This window comes from Saccopteryx bilineata, chromosome 1 (assembly GCF_036850765.1).
Source record: "Saccopteryx bilineata isolate mSacBil1 chromosome 1, mSacBil1_pri_phased_curated, whole genome shotgun sequence".
NCBI classification, from domain to species: Eukaryota; Metazoa; Chordata; class Mammalia; order Chiroptera; family Emballonuridae; genus Saccopteryx; species Saccopteryx bilineata.
In genome coordinates this window covers 255,741,094-255,758,938 of record NC_089490.1, presented here as the reverse complement: position 1 = coordinate 255,758,938, position 17,845 = coordinate 255,741,094, and the positions used below count along the sequence as shown (strand labels likewise).

The following is a 17,845-nucleotide window of genomic DNA, read 5'->3' as shown; positions in this document are numbered from 1 at the left end:
TGAGAGGGCATCGCAAAGGAGATCTATAGTAATTCACAGTTTTTAGAGGAGAATATGTTGATATAATTTGTATGTATACCCTTAAAACAGAAGTGTGGTGCAGAAATACAGAAAAGGATAACTGAGAAGTCAAAGATGCCACTCCCGTTTCAAATGAGGGAGGCAGTCATTGCTAACATTAATAATTTGGTTTTGAAATAAAAATTGAAATTTTATTGCTTATGTGTTCATTTATTTATAAAACAAAATCTCCTCCTAACTTCTTTATATTTGTGATTTTTGCACTGAGTTGAATCAGAATACTTTTTAATACCAGCCCGGCCTCCGTTTATTGGAAAGTAATTGGCATCAAGTACATGCAACATGTGAATGTTTTTACATGACTCTGTGCTTTGTCTTGAAGATCTCAAAAGTGTAACATGGCAAAAATGTTTTTTAAACAGTGACCAATGGAACTGTGAGTTCTAGGTAGTAAAGATTTGATATAGATGGAGAGGAACTGTGATTAGATTGTAGTCAAAATAGCAATACCATTCTTAGCCTGGACTTTGGCCGACTCATCACTTGGTCTTCTGATGGAAAAGGCTACCTTGTCAGAAGACTGTCACATAAGAGGGTCACATGATTATTGGCTATTGACAGAACTCTTTCCCTACCTGTGGCCAACTGTCTTGTGACAGTCTGGGCGGTGGCAGTGGCAGAGGTGGAGGGTGATGATGCAGCCCAGATACAATATTAAATCATTAACTGCTGCCTTTGAGTATCTTTACTTGGGCAAGTCTGCATTGGTCACCCTTTAGCTGTCAGTCTCTCTGAATGCTGTTTGGTGCTTTGCTTTATCTGTGGTTGACTCCACCCCAAACTGTAAAAGACTAAAATGACTATTGGGGCTACATTAGGCTGAGTATGATTTCAAGGTTTGTAAGATCTAGCCCCTTTTGCTCAGTAGCAGCCAACTGGAGCCCCTAGATGGCTGTGGACTTTTTATTGAGTGGGACAAAGCTGAATAGCAAAATAAGCTTAAGTGAGTTAGGAAGTGAGTCTTAAGGTGTATTTAGGTTGTCATTTGGAAAAGGTGGGTGCAGGGCAGTAGAGAAACACAAAACAAGGGAAAGAGTAAAGGTAACTCTCTGGCCTTAACAGAGTGGAAGATTTGAGTGATACCAGAGGCTTTGCCAAGGAAGTATGGGTATTGAGAAATGCTGGTACTTTTGACTTAACATCTCAGCTTAACTATGACACTATTCTGTTGAGGGGCAGTTGGCTATAATAACTCTTCTGGAGGGAAAAATGAGGAATCATGGTGATGACACTCAAGTTCCAGCCTTCTAAAGGGCGGTGCTACGACTCAGAGATGAAGGGCAGAGGAGACAGTGAGGTAAAGTGTGTGGCGCAGCACAGGGGAAGAGTTCAGTGCTGGGCCTGTGGAGTTAAAGGAATCCATGACACATCCAAGTGAAGATGACCAGCGGCAGCTGGAGAAACAGGTCTGGATCTCAGGAGAAAGGAATGGCACAGAAATACCAATTATATGTTTAGGAAACTTACTGTGTGTCACTGAGGGATTAACAAGCCATTTTTTTCCAATACAGATACTTTGTTTGTGAAAGCACCAGTTTCTTACCTAAAGGCCAACAAAGTCTGGGGAGTATTACGAGGTAAGGTCCGTATAGTTTCAAAGTTTTTTTCTAGTAAACAAATATTTTTCAGTTGTTGCTTTGGGAAATCAGGAACAGCAAAACTTAAGCTTTCTTAGCATGGTTTGTTGGGTATTTCCAAAATAATTTCCATTTGGCCTTTTAAAAATGCTTGGGGATCATTTCATTCATGGCTGTAATTCATTGATGCTCTTGGGACTGTAATGTTTCAGGGTGATTAATGACCTATACCTGCCACCCCCCCCATTTTATTTACTTATTATTTATTTATTGTTGTGTATTAAAACAAAAGGGCTCCTGTATTTATTTATTTGTTTTATTTTATTTTATTTTTTCCCTGGGAGAGGGAGAGAGACAGGAACATCCATCTGCTCCTGTATGTGCCCTGACAGGGGAATCGAACTGACAGCCTCTGTGCTCTCGGTCAATGCTCCAGCCTCCCATACTTATTACTGAACCAGCCTACTAGTGCAGTAGCATACAGAGAGATACCTATTTTGCCCCCTCTCACCTCTGGCAGCTATCAATCTGTTCTTTGTATCTATGAGCTCAGTTTCAAGATTCCACATCCAAGTGAGCTAGGGTTATCTTTCTCTGCCTGACTTATTTCACTTAAGCGTAATCTTATCTATGTCACAAATGGCAAGATTTTTCTTATGGATGAATAATATTCCTCTGTGTGTGTGTGTGTGTGTGTGTGTGTGTGTGAGAGAGAGAGAGAGAGAGAGAGAGAGAGAGAGATTTTCCTTATCTATTTACCCACTGATGGACAGGCTTTTCTATACCTTGGCTATTATAAATAACGCTGCTATAAAGACAGGGGTGGGGGCATATATCATTTTTTAGTTACTGTTTTCATTTTTTTTCACATAAATACCCAGATGTAGAATTGCTTGATCATATGGTAGTTCTGTTTTCAATTTTTGAGGCACCTCTATCCTGTTTTCTGTGATGGCTGCACTAATTGACATCCCCACCAATAGTGCCCAGCATTCCCTTTACTCCACAACCTTGGCAACACTTGCTTTTTTCTTTTTGTTAATAGCTATTCAGACAGCTGTGAAGTGGTATCTCATTGTGGTTTTGATCTGTACTTCCCTTGTGATTAGTGATGTTTGAGTACTTTTTAATGAACATGTTGGAAATCTATGTCTTTTTTCAAAAATGTCTATTCAGATCCTATGCCTATTTTTTAATCATTTTTTCTCTTGCCATTGAGTTTTATGAATTCTTTATATGTTTTGCATATTAACTCCTTATCTGATACATGATTTGCAAATATTTTCTCCCATTCGGTATGCTGCCTTTTCATTTCTGTTGATGGTTTTGTGTGGGAAGAAAATTTCCTCTGCTCCTAGGTTCTTTCTGCTGCTCTAAAAATTAAATCATGAGACAGATTAACAAGAGAAAATAACTGAACTTAATTACATACCTATGCATGGGAAGCCAACATACATGAGAGAGTCAGAGATGCCGCATACATGAGGTGTTCAAAGACAAGGAACACTGGAGATCTGTGCACTCTGAGTTCAGGTGTCTTTGGGCTTCAGAGGGGAAAAAGGTCATTTGCAGGGTGATAAAAACAGATGTTCAGTAATTGGATGTTTTCCCTGGCATATAGAAAGATCCCCAAGAAAAGTTATCTCTCGTGAAAACTCTTATGGGCAAGGCCCCTAATTAAATTCTTTAAGGAAGAAGTAAAAGTTTCTCGTGGGCCTGCAGAGTTTTGATTGCCTTCAGTTCAAAATAATTCATGTGACAGTGACACATTTTGGGGAGGCCTATTCTGACCCTACTACTAGTATCCTTTGCTGTGTAGCTTTTTAATTTGATGTAGTTCTGCTTGTTTATTTTTGCTTTGTTGCCCTTGCTTTTGGGTTTGTTTTTTTCTCTTTTAATTCAGTAAGAGGAAGGGAGGCAGAAACAGACTCCCACATGCGCCTCAACCAGAATCCACCCAGCAAGCCCGCTAGGGATTGATGCTCTGCCTATTTGGGGCCATTGCTCCATCGCTCCAACCGAGCTTTCCTTAGCTCCTGAGGCAGAGGCCATGGAGCCATCCTCAGTGCCCGGGGCCCACTGGCTCCAATTGAGCCATGGCTGTGGGGGGGGGGGGGAGAAAAGCAAGAGGGGGAGAGGTGGCAAAGCAGATGGGCACTCCTCCTGTGTGCCCTGACCGGGAATCGAACCCGGGACATCTACATGCCAGGCCAACGCTCTACCAGTGAACCAACTGGCCAGAGCCCACTTTTGGTTTCAAATACAAAAAATCATCACCAAAAACCATGTCAAGGAGTTTTATGGTTGTGGGTCTTATGTATGAGTCTTTAATCCACTTTGAATTAATTTTGTATGTGGTATTAGTGGTCCAGTGTCATTCTGTTGCATGTGACTGTCCAGTTTTTCCAACATCACTGAAGAGACTGTCCTTTCTCCAGTGTGTATTTTTAGCTCCTTTATTGTAAATCAATTGACTGTATAGGCATGGGTTTATTTCTGGGCTTTCTTATTCTGTTCCATTGACCTATGCATTTGTTTTTATGCTAATACCATACTGTTTTGATGACCATAGCTTTCTAATATAGTGTAAAATCAGAAACTGTGATGTGTCCAGCCTGTTCATCTTTCTCAAGATTGCTTTGACTATTTTAGGTTATTGTTGCATACAAATTTTAAGACTGTTTGTTCTCTGTGAAAAATGCCATTGAATTTCGATAGGGATTTTATTGAATCTGTGATGGTTTTGGGTAATGGACACTTTAACAATAAATATTACTTCTTCCAGTCCATGAGCACGAAATATCTTTCCAGTTGTGTTTTCTTCAGTTTCTTTCATCAATATCTTAGTTTTCAGTGTAGAGGTCTTCAACTGGTTAAATTTACCCCTCAGTGTTTTACTCTTTTCAACTGTAAATGGGACTGCTTACTTTAATTTCTCTGATAATTCATCATTAGTGTGTGGAAATGAGACACTTTTGTATACTGACTTTGTATCCTCTAATTTTACTGAATTTGTCATAAATGGCATCATGTCAAGGTATGTTCCCTCCATACCCACTCTGTTGAGTTTCTGTCATAAATGGATGTTGAATTTTGTCAAATGCTTTTTTGGCATCCATTGAGATGATCAAATGATTGTTTAGTCTTCATTTTGTTAATGGGGTGTGTCACAATGATTTGTGGATATTGAACCATTCATGTATCCTTAGAATAAATCCCATTTGATCATGCGGTATGGCCCTTTAAATGTATTATTGAATCTGACTTGCTAATACTTTGTTGAAGATTTTTGTACCTTTGTGTTCATCAGGGACATTAGACTGTAATTTTTTCTTGTATCCTTGTCTGATTTTGGTATCAGGGTAATACTGGCCTTGTAAAATGAGTTTGGAAGTGTTTCTTCCTCTGCTATTTTATGGGTGATTTGAGAGCAGTAGTATTAATTCTTAAAATGTTTGGTAGAATTCGCCTGTGAAGTCTTCTGGTCCTGGACTTTTGTTTATTGAGAGGTTTATGATTATTGACACAATCTCCTTACTAGTAACCTGTCTGTTCAGTTTTCTGTTTCTTCATAACTTAGTTGTGGTAGATTTTACCCATTTCTCCTAGGTTGTCAAATTTGTTGGCATATAATTGTTCATAGTAGTCTCTTACAGTATCAGTTTTAATGTCTCCCCTCTCATTTCTGACTTTGAACTATTCTTAGGTTAAATTTTTCCCTGGCTACATAACATAGTTATCAACTAGAATGACGAATTTCAGTAAACTCAAAGCCAGTTAGAGGAATTTGTCCTATAATATAGTGTATTAAGGGAACAATCCTCTTGAGTAACAAGTTCAGGATATAATCTTTGTGGCTATGAGTAAGACATATTAAGTTGTAAGCTGGGCCTTTATTTGTAATTCCATGGTGTTTTTTTGAACCTTTTGGCTAAGTTTAGGTACCTCCTAAAGTGTCTAATATTTTGTCACAAAAATTCTTACTCCTTATGCTATAAACTTATTAGGAACTGGTATTTTATTTTATAAAGCAGTGGTCCCCAACCTTTTTTGGGCCACGGACCGGTTTAATGTCAGAAAGTATTTTCACAGACTGGCTTTTAGGGTGGGACGGATAAATGCACAAAATAAAATTATGCAACCGGCGTAAAAACTGTGGTATTTTTAAATATAATTGTCGAACTTACAAGACAAGCAGCAAGAGTGAGTTTTAGACGGATGTAACAGAGGGAATCTGGTCATTTTTTAAAAATAAAACATCGTTCAGACTTAAATATAAATAAAACGGAAATACTGTAAGTTATTTATTCTTTCTCTGCGGACCGGTACCAAATGGCCCATGGACCGGTACCAGTCCACGGCCCGGGGGTTGGGGACCACTGTTATAAAGCACGCTTCTTTTTTGTGTTTACCATTCAAACAAAACATAGGCTATAGAAACAACGAAGTAAAGCATTTTTATTAACAGCAAAAAGGATTTTTGAAAATTGAGCTTTGATTTTAGAAAATATTTTAGGGGGTAAAGGTATAACACTATACTTGATTTTTTTGCCTTACCTGGTTATGGTTCTGTTTGTATAATACAACTTTTATTGTTTTGATTTGTTTTATATATTATGTAATAAATTATAATTTTTTCTTTCCCTAGGCTTAGAGACCTTTAGCCAGTTAATTTATCAAGATCCTTATGGAGCTGTAAGTATGATTATCATGTTACTAACATTTTTGGACTTATTATTACAAGAAAAATGCAAGCTTTTAAACTATTTATTGCTTCTTGAAGGTTTCTTCTCCCCACATATTTAACTTAGCTGGTAATTGTAAATTAATATTTTTTTACCCAATAATTGCATAGATATAGTTTTATTGAGCTCAAGTTGAAACTTCTAAAACTAAATCAAAATTTTATTTTCTTATAGTTCACTATCAATGAAACCGCCATTAGTGACTCTCCAAGGTTTCCTCATAGAGGAATTTTAATTGATACAGCCAGACACTATCTGCCAGTTAAGAGTATTTTAAAAACTCTGGTAAGTAATTATTTTATTTTAATCCATTGTGTATTCTAAAGATGTATCCATTTACATTGTTACTTTACTTGGTTACTTATGCTTTATATAGGTTGGAATGGGGGATTCATTTTTTGTGTACATACTAAGTGCAAGCACTGGGCTTTCTTCTCCCTCTCCCTTGTGAAGTGTATTTCCTCAGCTGAGAAGTAGATGCTCCCTAGCACATCACCCTATGGTTTTCATGGGCTCAACAAGTTTAGCCAGGATTAAGAGAAAGACTATTTTAATACTGCCCACTGGCCCTCTTTGTATACTCATATTTGTCAAATCATGGGTCTGGACTTTCAGTTGGGAATATCTGGTCACTGTGCCTCTAGTTAGTGTCCTTTACTTTTGTGACCTCCACTTACCTTCTTTATAATGGCAAAGCAAGTCTGGGAGCTGCTTTATACCTAAGAAACTGTTCCAGTGTGGAACCTCAGGTGGTAAGAGATAGGTGCCAGGTGATAACTACTGTTTCTCTCCTATGACTTTTTATTGGTTCACCCCTATCATCACTGCCCATTTGAAGCAGTGGGGATTTCCCTCCCATGTTTTTCTGCACCTTTCTTGATCATTTACATACACACCAAGTTATAAAAAAATAACTTTTATATTTACATTAATACCAATTGTTTTCTTCCAAAAGACATTACTGTCACTTTTATTAAAAATATTTAATGTAAAAACTTTGCACAATGTAGATATAAAAATAGGTAGTAATCCCATAATTTACCAAAGATCAATGTAAGTTTTTATGTCCCATTTATCTCATTTTTCACCTTAAACATGAATTTGTTAACAAATAATGTGACTTTTTTAATTTTTATTTTTGTATTTTTCTGAAGTGAGAAGCAGGGAGGCAGAGAGACAGACTCCTGCATGCGCCTGACTGGGGTCCACCCGGCATGCCCACGAAGGGGTGATGCTCTGCCCATCTGGGGTGTCTCTCTGTTGTAACTGGAGCCATTCTAGTGCCTGAGGTGGAGGCCATGGAGCCATGCTCAGTGCCCGGGCCAACTTTTGCTCCAGTGGAGCCTTGGCTGCAGGAGGGGAAGAGAGAGAGAGGAAGGAGAGGGGGAAGGGTGGAGAAGCAGATGGGCGCTTCTCCTATGTGCCCTGACTGGGAATTGAACCCGGGATATCCACATGCCAGGCTGATGGTCTACCACTGAACCAACTGGCCAGGACCAGCTTGTCTGTTTTTGTTGATGAGTGGTATCCCATGGTATGGATGTACAACAATTTAACCATTCATCTGACATATAGGATGTTTTGGTTGCTTCCAGGTGCTGTATTATAAATAAAGCTGCTATTAACAATTGTACATAGGTTTTTGTGTGGACATTAATTTTCATTTTTATGGGCTAAATGTCCAGGAATGCAATAGTTGAATTGTATGGAAAAGTGTATGTTTAGTTTTAAAGGAGCCACGAAACTAATTTCTAGAGTGGCTATATCATATTATGTTTGCACCAACAATGTATGAAAGATCTAAATTCTTTGCATCCTTCTCAACATTTCACATTGTCAGTATCTTTTTTTCCCCCTCTGGCATAGATTTTTCTCTTTCTTTATTCAGACCTGGGACTTCCACATGCAGGGCCAGTGCTCTACCACTGAGCCAACTGGCCAGGGCCAATAATGTGACTTTTAAAAAACTTAAATGGGATTACACTTAGTTACCTTTAAAACAGACTGTTATGGACATCTTTCTATGAAAGAATACATAAGGTTTATATCATCTTTTTAAACAGTGTTAAATATTCCATTTTATCTACCGTGATATGTATTTAACCAGTCTCCTGCTGATGGACATCTAGGTTAATTTATTATTAGCACAAACAGCACTGCAAGGTGAGTATTCTTATATTTGCACACTTCTCAGGATTATTTCCTGAGGACAAATTCTTAGAAGTGAATTTCCGGGCTTAAAGATGTATACATTTTATCTTTTGGTACAAACTGTCAGATTGCCTTCTAGGGAGGCTGTACCATTGTATGCTTGGCCAACAGTGGGGCATACCTTTGCCATATTCTTTGCTAATCTGGTGATTAAAGTATATCTCCTTGTTTTAATTTGCACATCTTTGATTTTTAGTGAATTTAAGCCTCTTTTATTATTAGCTGTTTGTACTTTTTGCATTGCAAACTGCAAGTTTATTTTCACTGCCCAGTTTGTCTTCTAGAACATTAATTCTAGCATTAATGTTAATTAATTTGTTGATTTAAGAGCTCTTTAATATTATGTGTTTATAGATGTGTCAGTGATACTTTAATATTTACTTATATTCATTTTATATTCTTATCCATCATATATTGTTAAGTTTTCTAAATTTATTTTTTTAAACTGTGTTTATAGTATAGTGTCTTTTGCCTGTGGAAGTTTTAATTCTTTATGAAATATTATCTTTTAGTCTTGTCCTTTATTGTTTTTGGCCTTTGGAGGTAGGCTAGGAAAGCCCTCCAAAACAAGGGTATAAATTTAAAAATAACCTCTTAAATTTTTTTTCCCCTTAGTTTTCTTTCTTTTGTATTTTAGATTTTATTTATTCATTTTAGAGAGAGACGGCGGGGCGGGGGGAGGACAGCGGGCCTTGACCTGGCAAGCCCAGGGTTTCGAACCGGCAACCTCAGGGTTCCAGGTTGACACTTTATCTCAACTTTTAATATATTTTTTCTTATTAAATTTTGATTCAGTTAGAACTTAGTGTTTTTTAGGTGATTAATATTTTTCCCAATGGTTAGCCTGCAGTCCCAACATCATTGGAACAGTCTGTAATTTCCCCAGTGCTTTCAATATCATCACTAGCAAATACTCAATGCCATAAATATACAAATCAGTTTCTGAACTCTCAATCTGTCCTATTTACCAGTTCATCTTTTTGGGCCAATATAGATGGTTTTAATTTCTACAACTTTAGAAGTTTTTTTTCCTTTTTATTTTAAATAATTTCAAACTTACAAAAAGTTTTAAGAAGAGTGCCAAGGACTCCATATTGTTTATCCAGACAACTCTATTTATTTATTTTTTTTTTAAAGATTTTATTTATTTATATTTAGAGAGGATTGAGAGAGAAAGAGAGAAAAGGGAGGGAGGAGCAGGAAGCATCAACTCCCATATGTGCCTTGGCCAGGCAAGCCCAGGGTTTCAAACCGGCAACCTCAGTGTTCCAAGTCAATGCTTTATCTACTGCACCACCACAGGCCAGGCCAGACAACTCAATTTAAAATGTATCTTATTTGCCTTACTCTTCCTTTCTATTTAAACCTATTTTTCTTAAACCATATGCAAATTGCACATAAGATACCCCAACACCCCTGACTTGTTTGGATTTCCTAAAAAATAGCACTTACCTCAATAACTACAATACAACCATCACGAATCAGGAACATCACCTAGTAGTCCTCCTATCTAATCCACAGACCCATTCCGATTCCATCCGTTGTTCCAATAATATCCTTTACAGGTTCAACGTCCAGCACAGGATCTGGGGTTGCTTTTGTCATCTCTTTAGCCACCTCTAATTTGGAACCATTTATCATCTTATCTTTCAAGACCATGGCATTTTTGAAGAGTACAGGCCAGGTGACTTGTGGAATATACTTCAGCTTATCTGTTTTCACATGATTAGAGTCAGGTCGTGCTTTTTTAGCAGGAATAAGGCAGAAGAGACGCTGTTCTCTGTGCATATCAGGTGGCACGATGCCTTACTTACTCTATTACTGGTGATGGTAACTCTTTTAACTTGGCTAAGATGTCATCTGCCAGGTTTCTCCAGGTAGTTAATTAAAAAATATTTTGTACTTATTAATAAGTAATTAGGTACCTTGTGGGACAATGTTTTTAGAGTACATAAAATTCCTGTTCTTCATCCAGTGTTACCCACTAGTGTTAGCATCCAGATGATTTTTGCCTAAGCCAGTTTATTACTAAGTTGGTTACCAGGTGGTGATTTTCTAAATTCCACCATTTCTTCTATATTTATTAGCTGGCATGGTATTTTACTGTAAGATAGAATTTTTAAGTATTTGTTGGAGACTGCAAGCTGACAGGGTCCTTGCGGTTTAGATTTGGGGGGGACAGAGGTGTGGGGGACTGGCAGTAAGCTGACAGGGTCCTTGCTGCCCATGCCCCCACTTGCTTGATTAAGTTGCTAAAGGCTAAGTTCTTCCCCACAACTTCTGACTTTAAATTGGTAAAGGCAATTTACATGCCCTTCTCCACACCTCCATGTCAGCTGTGTTTCAACTAGCCCCATCCCCCATGTCCCTCCAAGAGACTGGAGGCAATTTTTTTACCCTTTGTTTTGTGAAGTTAAGATGTTATGAATGGTGGGGTTTTCTGCACTTGGGAGAATTCTTGGGTTGCCTTGGAAATGTGACTTTGTATCAGAGATCTTTGATTTGCTAATGACTTTGCCCTATAAATAAAGCAGTTTGGGGGTGGAGACTTGCTCTTGCAAGCTATTAGCTGTGCAGTGGGTCCTCCCAATCCCATCTTTTTTTCTTTCTCGGTTTATTTTCTAATCCTCCACCGTTTCTACCTGAGACCTGCTAAATTATTTGCCGTGGGTTCGAAACAAGTATTCTTTTTCTTTTTTTTTTAATCAGTTTGTATTCAGAAATTACCATTTTTTGAAGGGACTAGAATCTGTTACTGTCCCTATTTAATAGCCAAATGGTCTCAGTGTTGGCCAGTGGGAGTCCTTCTAGCTGGCTCTTGTATCCTTTTGGCATGTTTCCTTCAATCTTTGAGTAATTTCTTACTTTTTTAGCACATGATATTCCAGGCTTACCTTTTCTGTTTTCCAATCCTGGAATCAGACTTTTCTCCAAGCAACACTTTGTTAGTGAACAATATTCTGAAACCAAAACCTAGGCTTAGGTGCACTCATTGCTCAGGCCCTCTCAGCATTATCCTTAGTATATATATTTTGCATAATTCCCTTGTAGATAAGCTACTTCTCAGATGCATCAGCAAATTCCTTCAGTGCTGATGAAGGGAGACTTTAAATTTTGATTATCTGGTAAGGCAGATATGCCCCCTAATTATTTTTATCTTTTTCTAATAATCTTATATTTTATGTAAATAATTCTTTTTTTTTCCCCCCCTTTTTTTTTTCTGAAGCTGGAAACAGGGAGAGACAGTCAGACAGACTCCCGCATGCGCCCGACCAGGATCCACCCGGCACGCCCACCAGGGGCGACGCTCTGCCCACCAGGGGGCGATGCTCTGCCCATCCTGGGTGTCGCTATGTTGCGACCAGAGCCACTCTAGCGCCTGGGGCAGAGGCCACAGAGCCATCCCCAGCGCCCGGGCCATCTTTGCTCCAATGGAGCCTTGGCTGCGGGAGGGGAAGAGAGAGACAGAGAGGAAAGCGCGGCAGAGGGGTGGAGAAGCAAATGGGCGCTTCTCCTGTGTGCCCTGGCCGGGAATCGAACCCGGGTCCTCTGCACGATAGGCCGACACTCTACCGCTGAGCCAACCGGCCAGGGCGTAAATAATTCTTAATTACTCTATAGTAAACATATCAATTCCCCTCAAAACTTGAGAATTCTGATTGGTATTGTATTGCATTTGTACCGTATTTCTTTTATTACCAAGGAAGGGTTGGCACTCAAATCTCAGAATTGTGGGAATTATAAGCCCTGGTGCTGTAACGAATGCCTCGTTTTTCCTCTGCTCCATTCCCAAACAGAGTGGTAGCAGCAGCGAGCTGACCCCTAAGTATTGATACTTACTGTGAATTTATAAGATTGCTCCCTTCCCATAGAGCAGTTATAGCTCACTGTTTAGGATGAATACAAATCCTGTATAGGCTTTCTGAAATGTGATATACCATGTAAAGTATATATATATGATATAGACTTTCTTTGCTGAAAATTTCAAAAGGAAACACACATTGGAAACAATCCCAGTTGGAGAAATGTACATTGAACTGTGTGTTATATCTGTGGTATATAATCTTTTAACTTTTTTTTTTTTGCAGGATGCCATGGCTTTTAATAAGTTTAATGTTCTCCACTGGCACATAGTTGATGACCAGTCTTTCCCTTATCAGAGCATAACTTTTCCAGAGTTAAGCAATAAAGTGAGTAATTCGTGTTGTAGTCTACAAAAATTTTTGGTAGTTTCATTAGCAGTTTGTAGCTTTAATGTTTCTTCTTATGGATAAAATTAAAATGTAAAAGTTAGATATTTATGGTTTTAAATGTTTTCAGCTGTGGCTTAGCATTTTAGATCCATAAAACTGTTGTTTTTATATTATTATAAATGTAAACAATCTCTAGGGGCTATATAAATAAAATGTAATATGTAAATAAAAATGTAAAATGAATATAGGAGACCTGATGCACTCATGATTCATATAAGGTTAAATAGTTAATATTTGTCAAGCAGTCCAACTGTATGTTTGCTTTAAACAATTATTTTGAATTCTGTAAATGACTATTTTTCTCTCTGAAAAATTATATGAAGTAGGAAATTTTAGAAATGAGAGCTCCTTTTAGAAAATAATGCTAGTCTCAGAAGTGTTCAAATTGATTGTATTACAGACCAGTGGAGCTGGGAGTGGGCCTCAATATCATCTACTTTAATCCCATTACGAAGACAGGACTGACAAGATATATGGCTTGTCCAAAGTTGCAGTTAGAAAGGAACAGAACCATGACTCAAAATTTCATTCTCTGAACATAATACCGAAGTTTTCTCCAATGTATGTACACTATAGTATAGGCTGAAATGCTAGTAGCACTTTTTGTTTGCTTTTGTTTTACTCTTTATTATGGAAGATTTTAAACATAACAGATGTAGAATAATTTAATGAATTTCCATGTCCTCATCACCAGCTACAATATAGTACATGGCCAATCTTGTATGATCTATAATATATGTTTCCCTCCACCATTACTTTGAAGCAACTCTAAGACATCTTATCTCATTTGTGAAGAGGCCTGTTTAAAAAAAAAATTCTGCCTGACCAGGCGGTGGCACAGTGGATAGGGCGTTGATCTGGGATGCAGAGGACCCAGGTTCGAGACCCCGAGGTCACCACCTTGAGCATGGACTCATCTGGTTTGAGCAAAAGCTCATCAGCTTCAACCCAATGTCGCTGGCTCGAGCAAGGGGTTACTTGGTCTGCTGAAGGCCCGCGGTCAAGGCACATATGAGAAAGCAATTAATGAACAACTAAGGTGTTGCAGCGCACAACGAAAAACTAATGATTGATGCTTCTCACCTCTCCGTTCCTGTCTGTCTGTCCCTGTCTATCCCTCTCTCTGACTCTCTCTCTGTCTCTGTAAAAAAAAAAAAAAAATTCCAAAACATTACTGTAGCTAAAGAATTAACAGAAATCCAGATTGCCAATCGTTATTCACATCTCCCCAAGACCTTTTACCTAAAAAAGTTTCCCACCTGATCAATGGTGGCACAGTGGATAGAGCACTGGCCTGGGACACTGTAGTCCCAGGTTCAAAATCCCAAGGTTTCCAGCTTGAGTGCAGGTTCACCAGTTTGAATGTGGGGTCACCAGCATGATCCCAGAGTCGCTGGTATGAGCAGGGGGCAACTGGCTCAGCTTCAGCCCCCAGGTCAAGGTACAAATGAGAAGCAATCAATGAACAACTAAAGTGTCACAACTACGAATTGATTCTTCTCAGCTCTCTCACCTTGTCTTTCGCTCGCTTAAAAAAAAAGTTTCCCACAGTCTGGGTTTTGCTAATTGCATTTATTGCATCACCATAGTGTCAGTTAACATGTTCATCTACATTTACTATAAACTGGTAGACTTGATATTAGATTTGATCTTGATTAGATACAAATTTGATTTGGGGAATAGGATAAGGCTACTTTTAAGAGTTAAGTGTTTATATTTATGTATTATATTTATACCTTGAGAAATGTACAACAGTAATACCTTTAATGGATCTTTATTTTTAGTTACAACCAATACAGAGCTCTAATTTTTCAAGTGACCTATAAAGGGACTGAGGGTAACCTTTAAAAAAATCTGGTCACTTATCAGAGTGTCTTGGAGAAATTTTTTAAGCTAATAGTTATTAAAGTGACTTTGAAAGACAATAGCTATGGTTTGTAAGAATCTGTGAATTTTGGTTCTAAATTGACAAAGGCAATGTATTCAGTTTTCAGAGGTTTCTCTTTGGAGTGAAACATTTTTGTATGGTTACACAAGGTTGAAACATGATGGTAGACAATCCTGAAACGAGGAGGTGGTTTAGATAGATAGTTCTATAGGTGAATGTGGATAAAATGTAGTAAACAATTTAAATGAGTCATCCAACATGACATGGAATATTTAACACATTGTGATATTAGAAAAATCAGCTATGAGATATCAAACTGCAGTTAGAACTATTAACAGTTATCAGGACCAAATCCATTTAGCATATTTTAATCAATGTGGTTTTTACAGGGAAGCTATTCTTTCTCTCATGTTTATACACCAAATGAAGTCCGTTCAGTGATTGAATATGCCCGATTATGGGGGATTCGAGTCATACCAGAATTTGATACCCCTGGGCATACACAGTCTTGGGGAAAAGGTAAGTGTTTAATAAGGTGCCAAAAGTGAGCATTTTAGGGCCTGCATCTCTTATTTTACGACTTGGTGTTTGCTCATTTTGTTCTTAGTTGTGATACACACAAAAGGTAACACTACTGACTGATATATTCAGTCACCATTATGTGTCTGCTGTGAGCAAGTTACTGTATCTAGGCACTGCCTAAAGTATAAAAACAAGGGATGAAGGAGAACAAAAATAATGATTACGATAAGTAGAACATTAGAAGTGAATTCAAGGAATGGTTTTATGGATGAGGTAACATTTAAAATACTTTTGAGAAATCAAAGACTACATTCCTGTTTCTGATAGTAACACGAGGAAAGGCAGAAGAGTGGGAGGAATTTTTACTGCAGGGCGGTTGAGAGCTGGTTCTGGAGCCAGACTGCTTGGGTTTGAATCCTGCTTCTGCCACTTATAAGCTGAGTGACCATAGGTGAATCATAGAACATTTCATCCTCAGTTTTTCCATCTCTAGAAAGGGGATATTAGCAGTAGCTATCATAATTTTTTTGAGGAGTAAATCATGAATATAAAGCACAGCACCTAATGTTTATAATTGTTCAATAAATATATTAGTAGTAGGATAGACACAGAGCATTGTGGGAAATAAGTCTGGAAAAGTACAGTGTAAAGGGCCTTGAGTGAGGAGTGTGGGCTTCATCAGGACACTGAAAATACATATAATCCGTAGAACTTGGCAACTGATTAACTTCAGTAGGAGAGGAAAGAGCTAGAGCGAGGACGGAGGTACCCTTACCAGACAACAACAACCAAAAGCTACAGCAGGAGCACAGGGAAGAGAAAAGTTATTTTTTATTAGATTGTATTTGAAGTACAGACAGGATATATCTAATTATGTTTAGCAGCGAATCTCAAGAAAAAAGGGTTGGGCCAAGCTAAAACTTTGGTGTCATTAATATTCAGGATAGTAGTTGACTGGATAAAATCTCAGAGTGGCTAACGGAAAGGGAAAGAAAGAAGTACAGGAGGATTCAGGAAACAATTTCATCTTATTTGGAAGAAATCACCATAGAAATTATTAGTAAATATGCTTATCTTTTTCTGTATACAATCTCTTATACAGCCTCAACAAAATAAAGTAGTATAATCATGTGCTAAGTCATGTCTTTGTGATTAAAATACTTTTTCCTCCAGGTCAGAGAGATCTCCTTACTCCATGCTACAATAAACATCCATCTGGGACAACATTTGGACCTATAAACCCTATTTTGAATACAACTTACAGCTTCCTATCTAAATTTTTCAAAGAAATTAGTTTGGTATTTCCAGATCAGTTCATTCACTTGGGAGGAGATGAAGTGCTATTTGACTGTTGGTATGACAGTTCTTTAAAGCCCTTATTTTCTTTATAACCATTGCATTTGAAGTAGGTTTAGAGGTCTCCACATGAAAAGAGGAAGATCTGGTGGTATCTGCACTTGCACGGTTTTAACTTGGCAACACTACTAGTCCTGAGATGATGGATTTTTAGTATGAGAAAGTAAAAGCAGTTAGGAAGGAGAATCAAGATGTAGAAGAAAATGGAGATTAAAAAGAGACTATTGCCCTGGCTGGGTAGCTCAGTTTGTTAGAGCATCATCTTGATAGGCCAAGGTTGCAGGTTTGATCCCCTTCAGGGCACATGCCAGAAGCAACCAATGAATGCATAAATAAGTGACAACAGCTCTTCCCACCTCTCCACCCTCCCCCCAGCTGTTCTCAATGTCTATCAATTTTTTTAAAATTAACTCAGTGAGAGGAGGGGAGGCAGGCAGACAGACTCCTGCATGTGCCCTGACTGGGACCCACCTGGCAAGCTCACTAGGGGATGATGCTCTGCCATCTGGAGTGTTGTGCCATTGTCCAGCAACTGAGCTCTTTCCCAGCACCTGAGGTGAAGGCCATGGAGCCATCCTTAGTGCCCAGGGACAACCCTCTCCAGTTGAGCCCTGGCTGCAGGAGGGGAAGACAGAGAGAGAGAGAGAGAGAGAAGCGAGAGGGAGAAGGTTGGAGAAGCAGACGGGTGCTTCTCCTGTGTGCCCTGACCGGGAATCAAACTTGGGACTTCCACATGCCATGCTGACACTCTACCCCTGAGCCAACCAATCTGGGCCTCACATCAATTTTAAAAAAATTGTTTTAAAGACTATAGGGAGCCCTGGCCAGTGGTAAGAGAGTTGGTCTGGCATGTGGATGTCCTGGGTTTGATTCCTGGTCAGGACACAAAGGAGAAGCGCCCATCTGCTTCTCCAACCTTCTCCCTCTCACTTCTCTTTCCACCCTCCCTTCCTTCCCTCCTGCAGCCGTGGTTCGACTGGTTTGAGTGCACAGACCAGGGCACTGAGGATGGCTCTGCCTCAGGTGCTAAAATAGCTTGGTTGTGAGCATGGCCCCAGATGGGTGTTGCACGGTGGATCCTGGTGGGGGTGCACTGTGGAAGTCTATCTGTCTATCTCCCCTCCTCTCACTTGGAAAAGAGGGAAGGAGGGAGGAAAGAAAAGAGGGAAGAGGTAGGGAGGGAGGGGAGGAGAGAGAAGGGAGGGAAGGAAG

At 38.8% G+C, this 17,845-nt stretch overlaps 2 protein-coding genes and 1 non-coding gene across 7 annotated transcripts in view; 1 reads left to right on the top strand and 2 right to left on the bottom strand.

The window, feature by feature from the left end:
* GFM2 (GTP dependent ribosome recycling factor mitochondrial 2) overlaps positions 1-17,845 on the bottom strand; it is a 105,764-nt gene that overhangs the window by 23,961 nt on the left and 63,958 nt on the right. The window lies entirely within an intron of this gene.
* HEXB (hexosaminidase subunit beta) overlaps positions 1-17,845 on the top strand; it is a 29,155-nt gene that overhangs the window by 6,793 nt on the left and 4,517 nt on the right. The window contains exons 3-8 of the mRNA XM_066241274.1: positions 1,593-1,658; positions 6,307-6,353; positions 6,578-6,688; positions 12,703-12,804; positions 15,145-15,274; positions 16,451-16,631. Of these exons, the coding sequence (XP_066097371.1) occupies positions 1,593-1,658; positions 6,307-6,353; positions 6,578-6,688; positions 12,703-12,804; positions 15,145-15,274; positions 16,451-16,631 (637 nt within the window). The remainder of the gene's footprint in view (positions 1-1,592; positions 1,659-6,306; positions 6,354-6,577; positions 6,689-12,702; positions 12,805-15,144; positions 15,275-16,450; positions 16,632-17,845) is intronic.
* Positions 12,134-12,209, bottom strand: TRNAD-AUC (transfer RNA aspartic acid (anticodon AUC)). Its single transcript has one exon. It is a non-coding gene; the product is annotated as a tRNA-Asp (tRNA).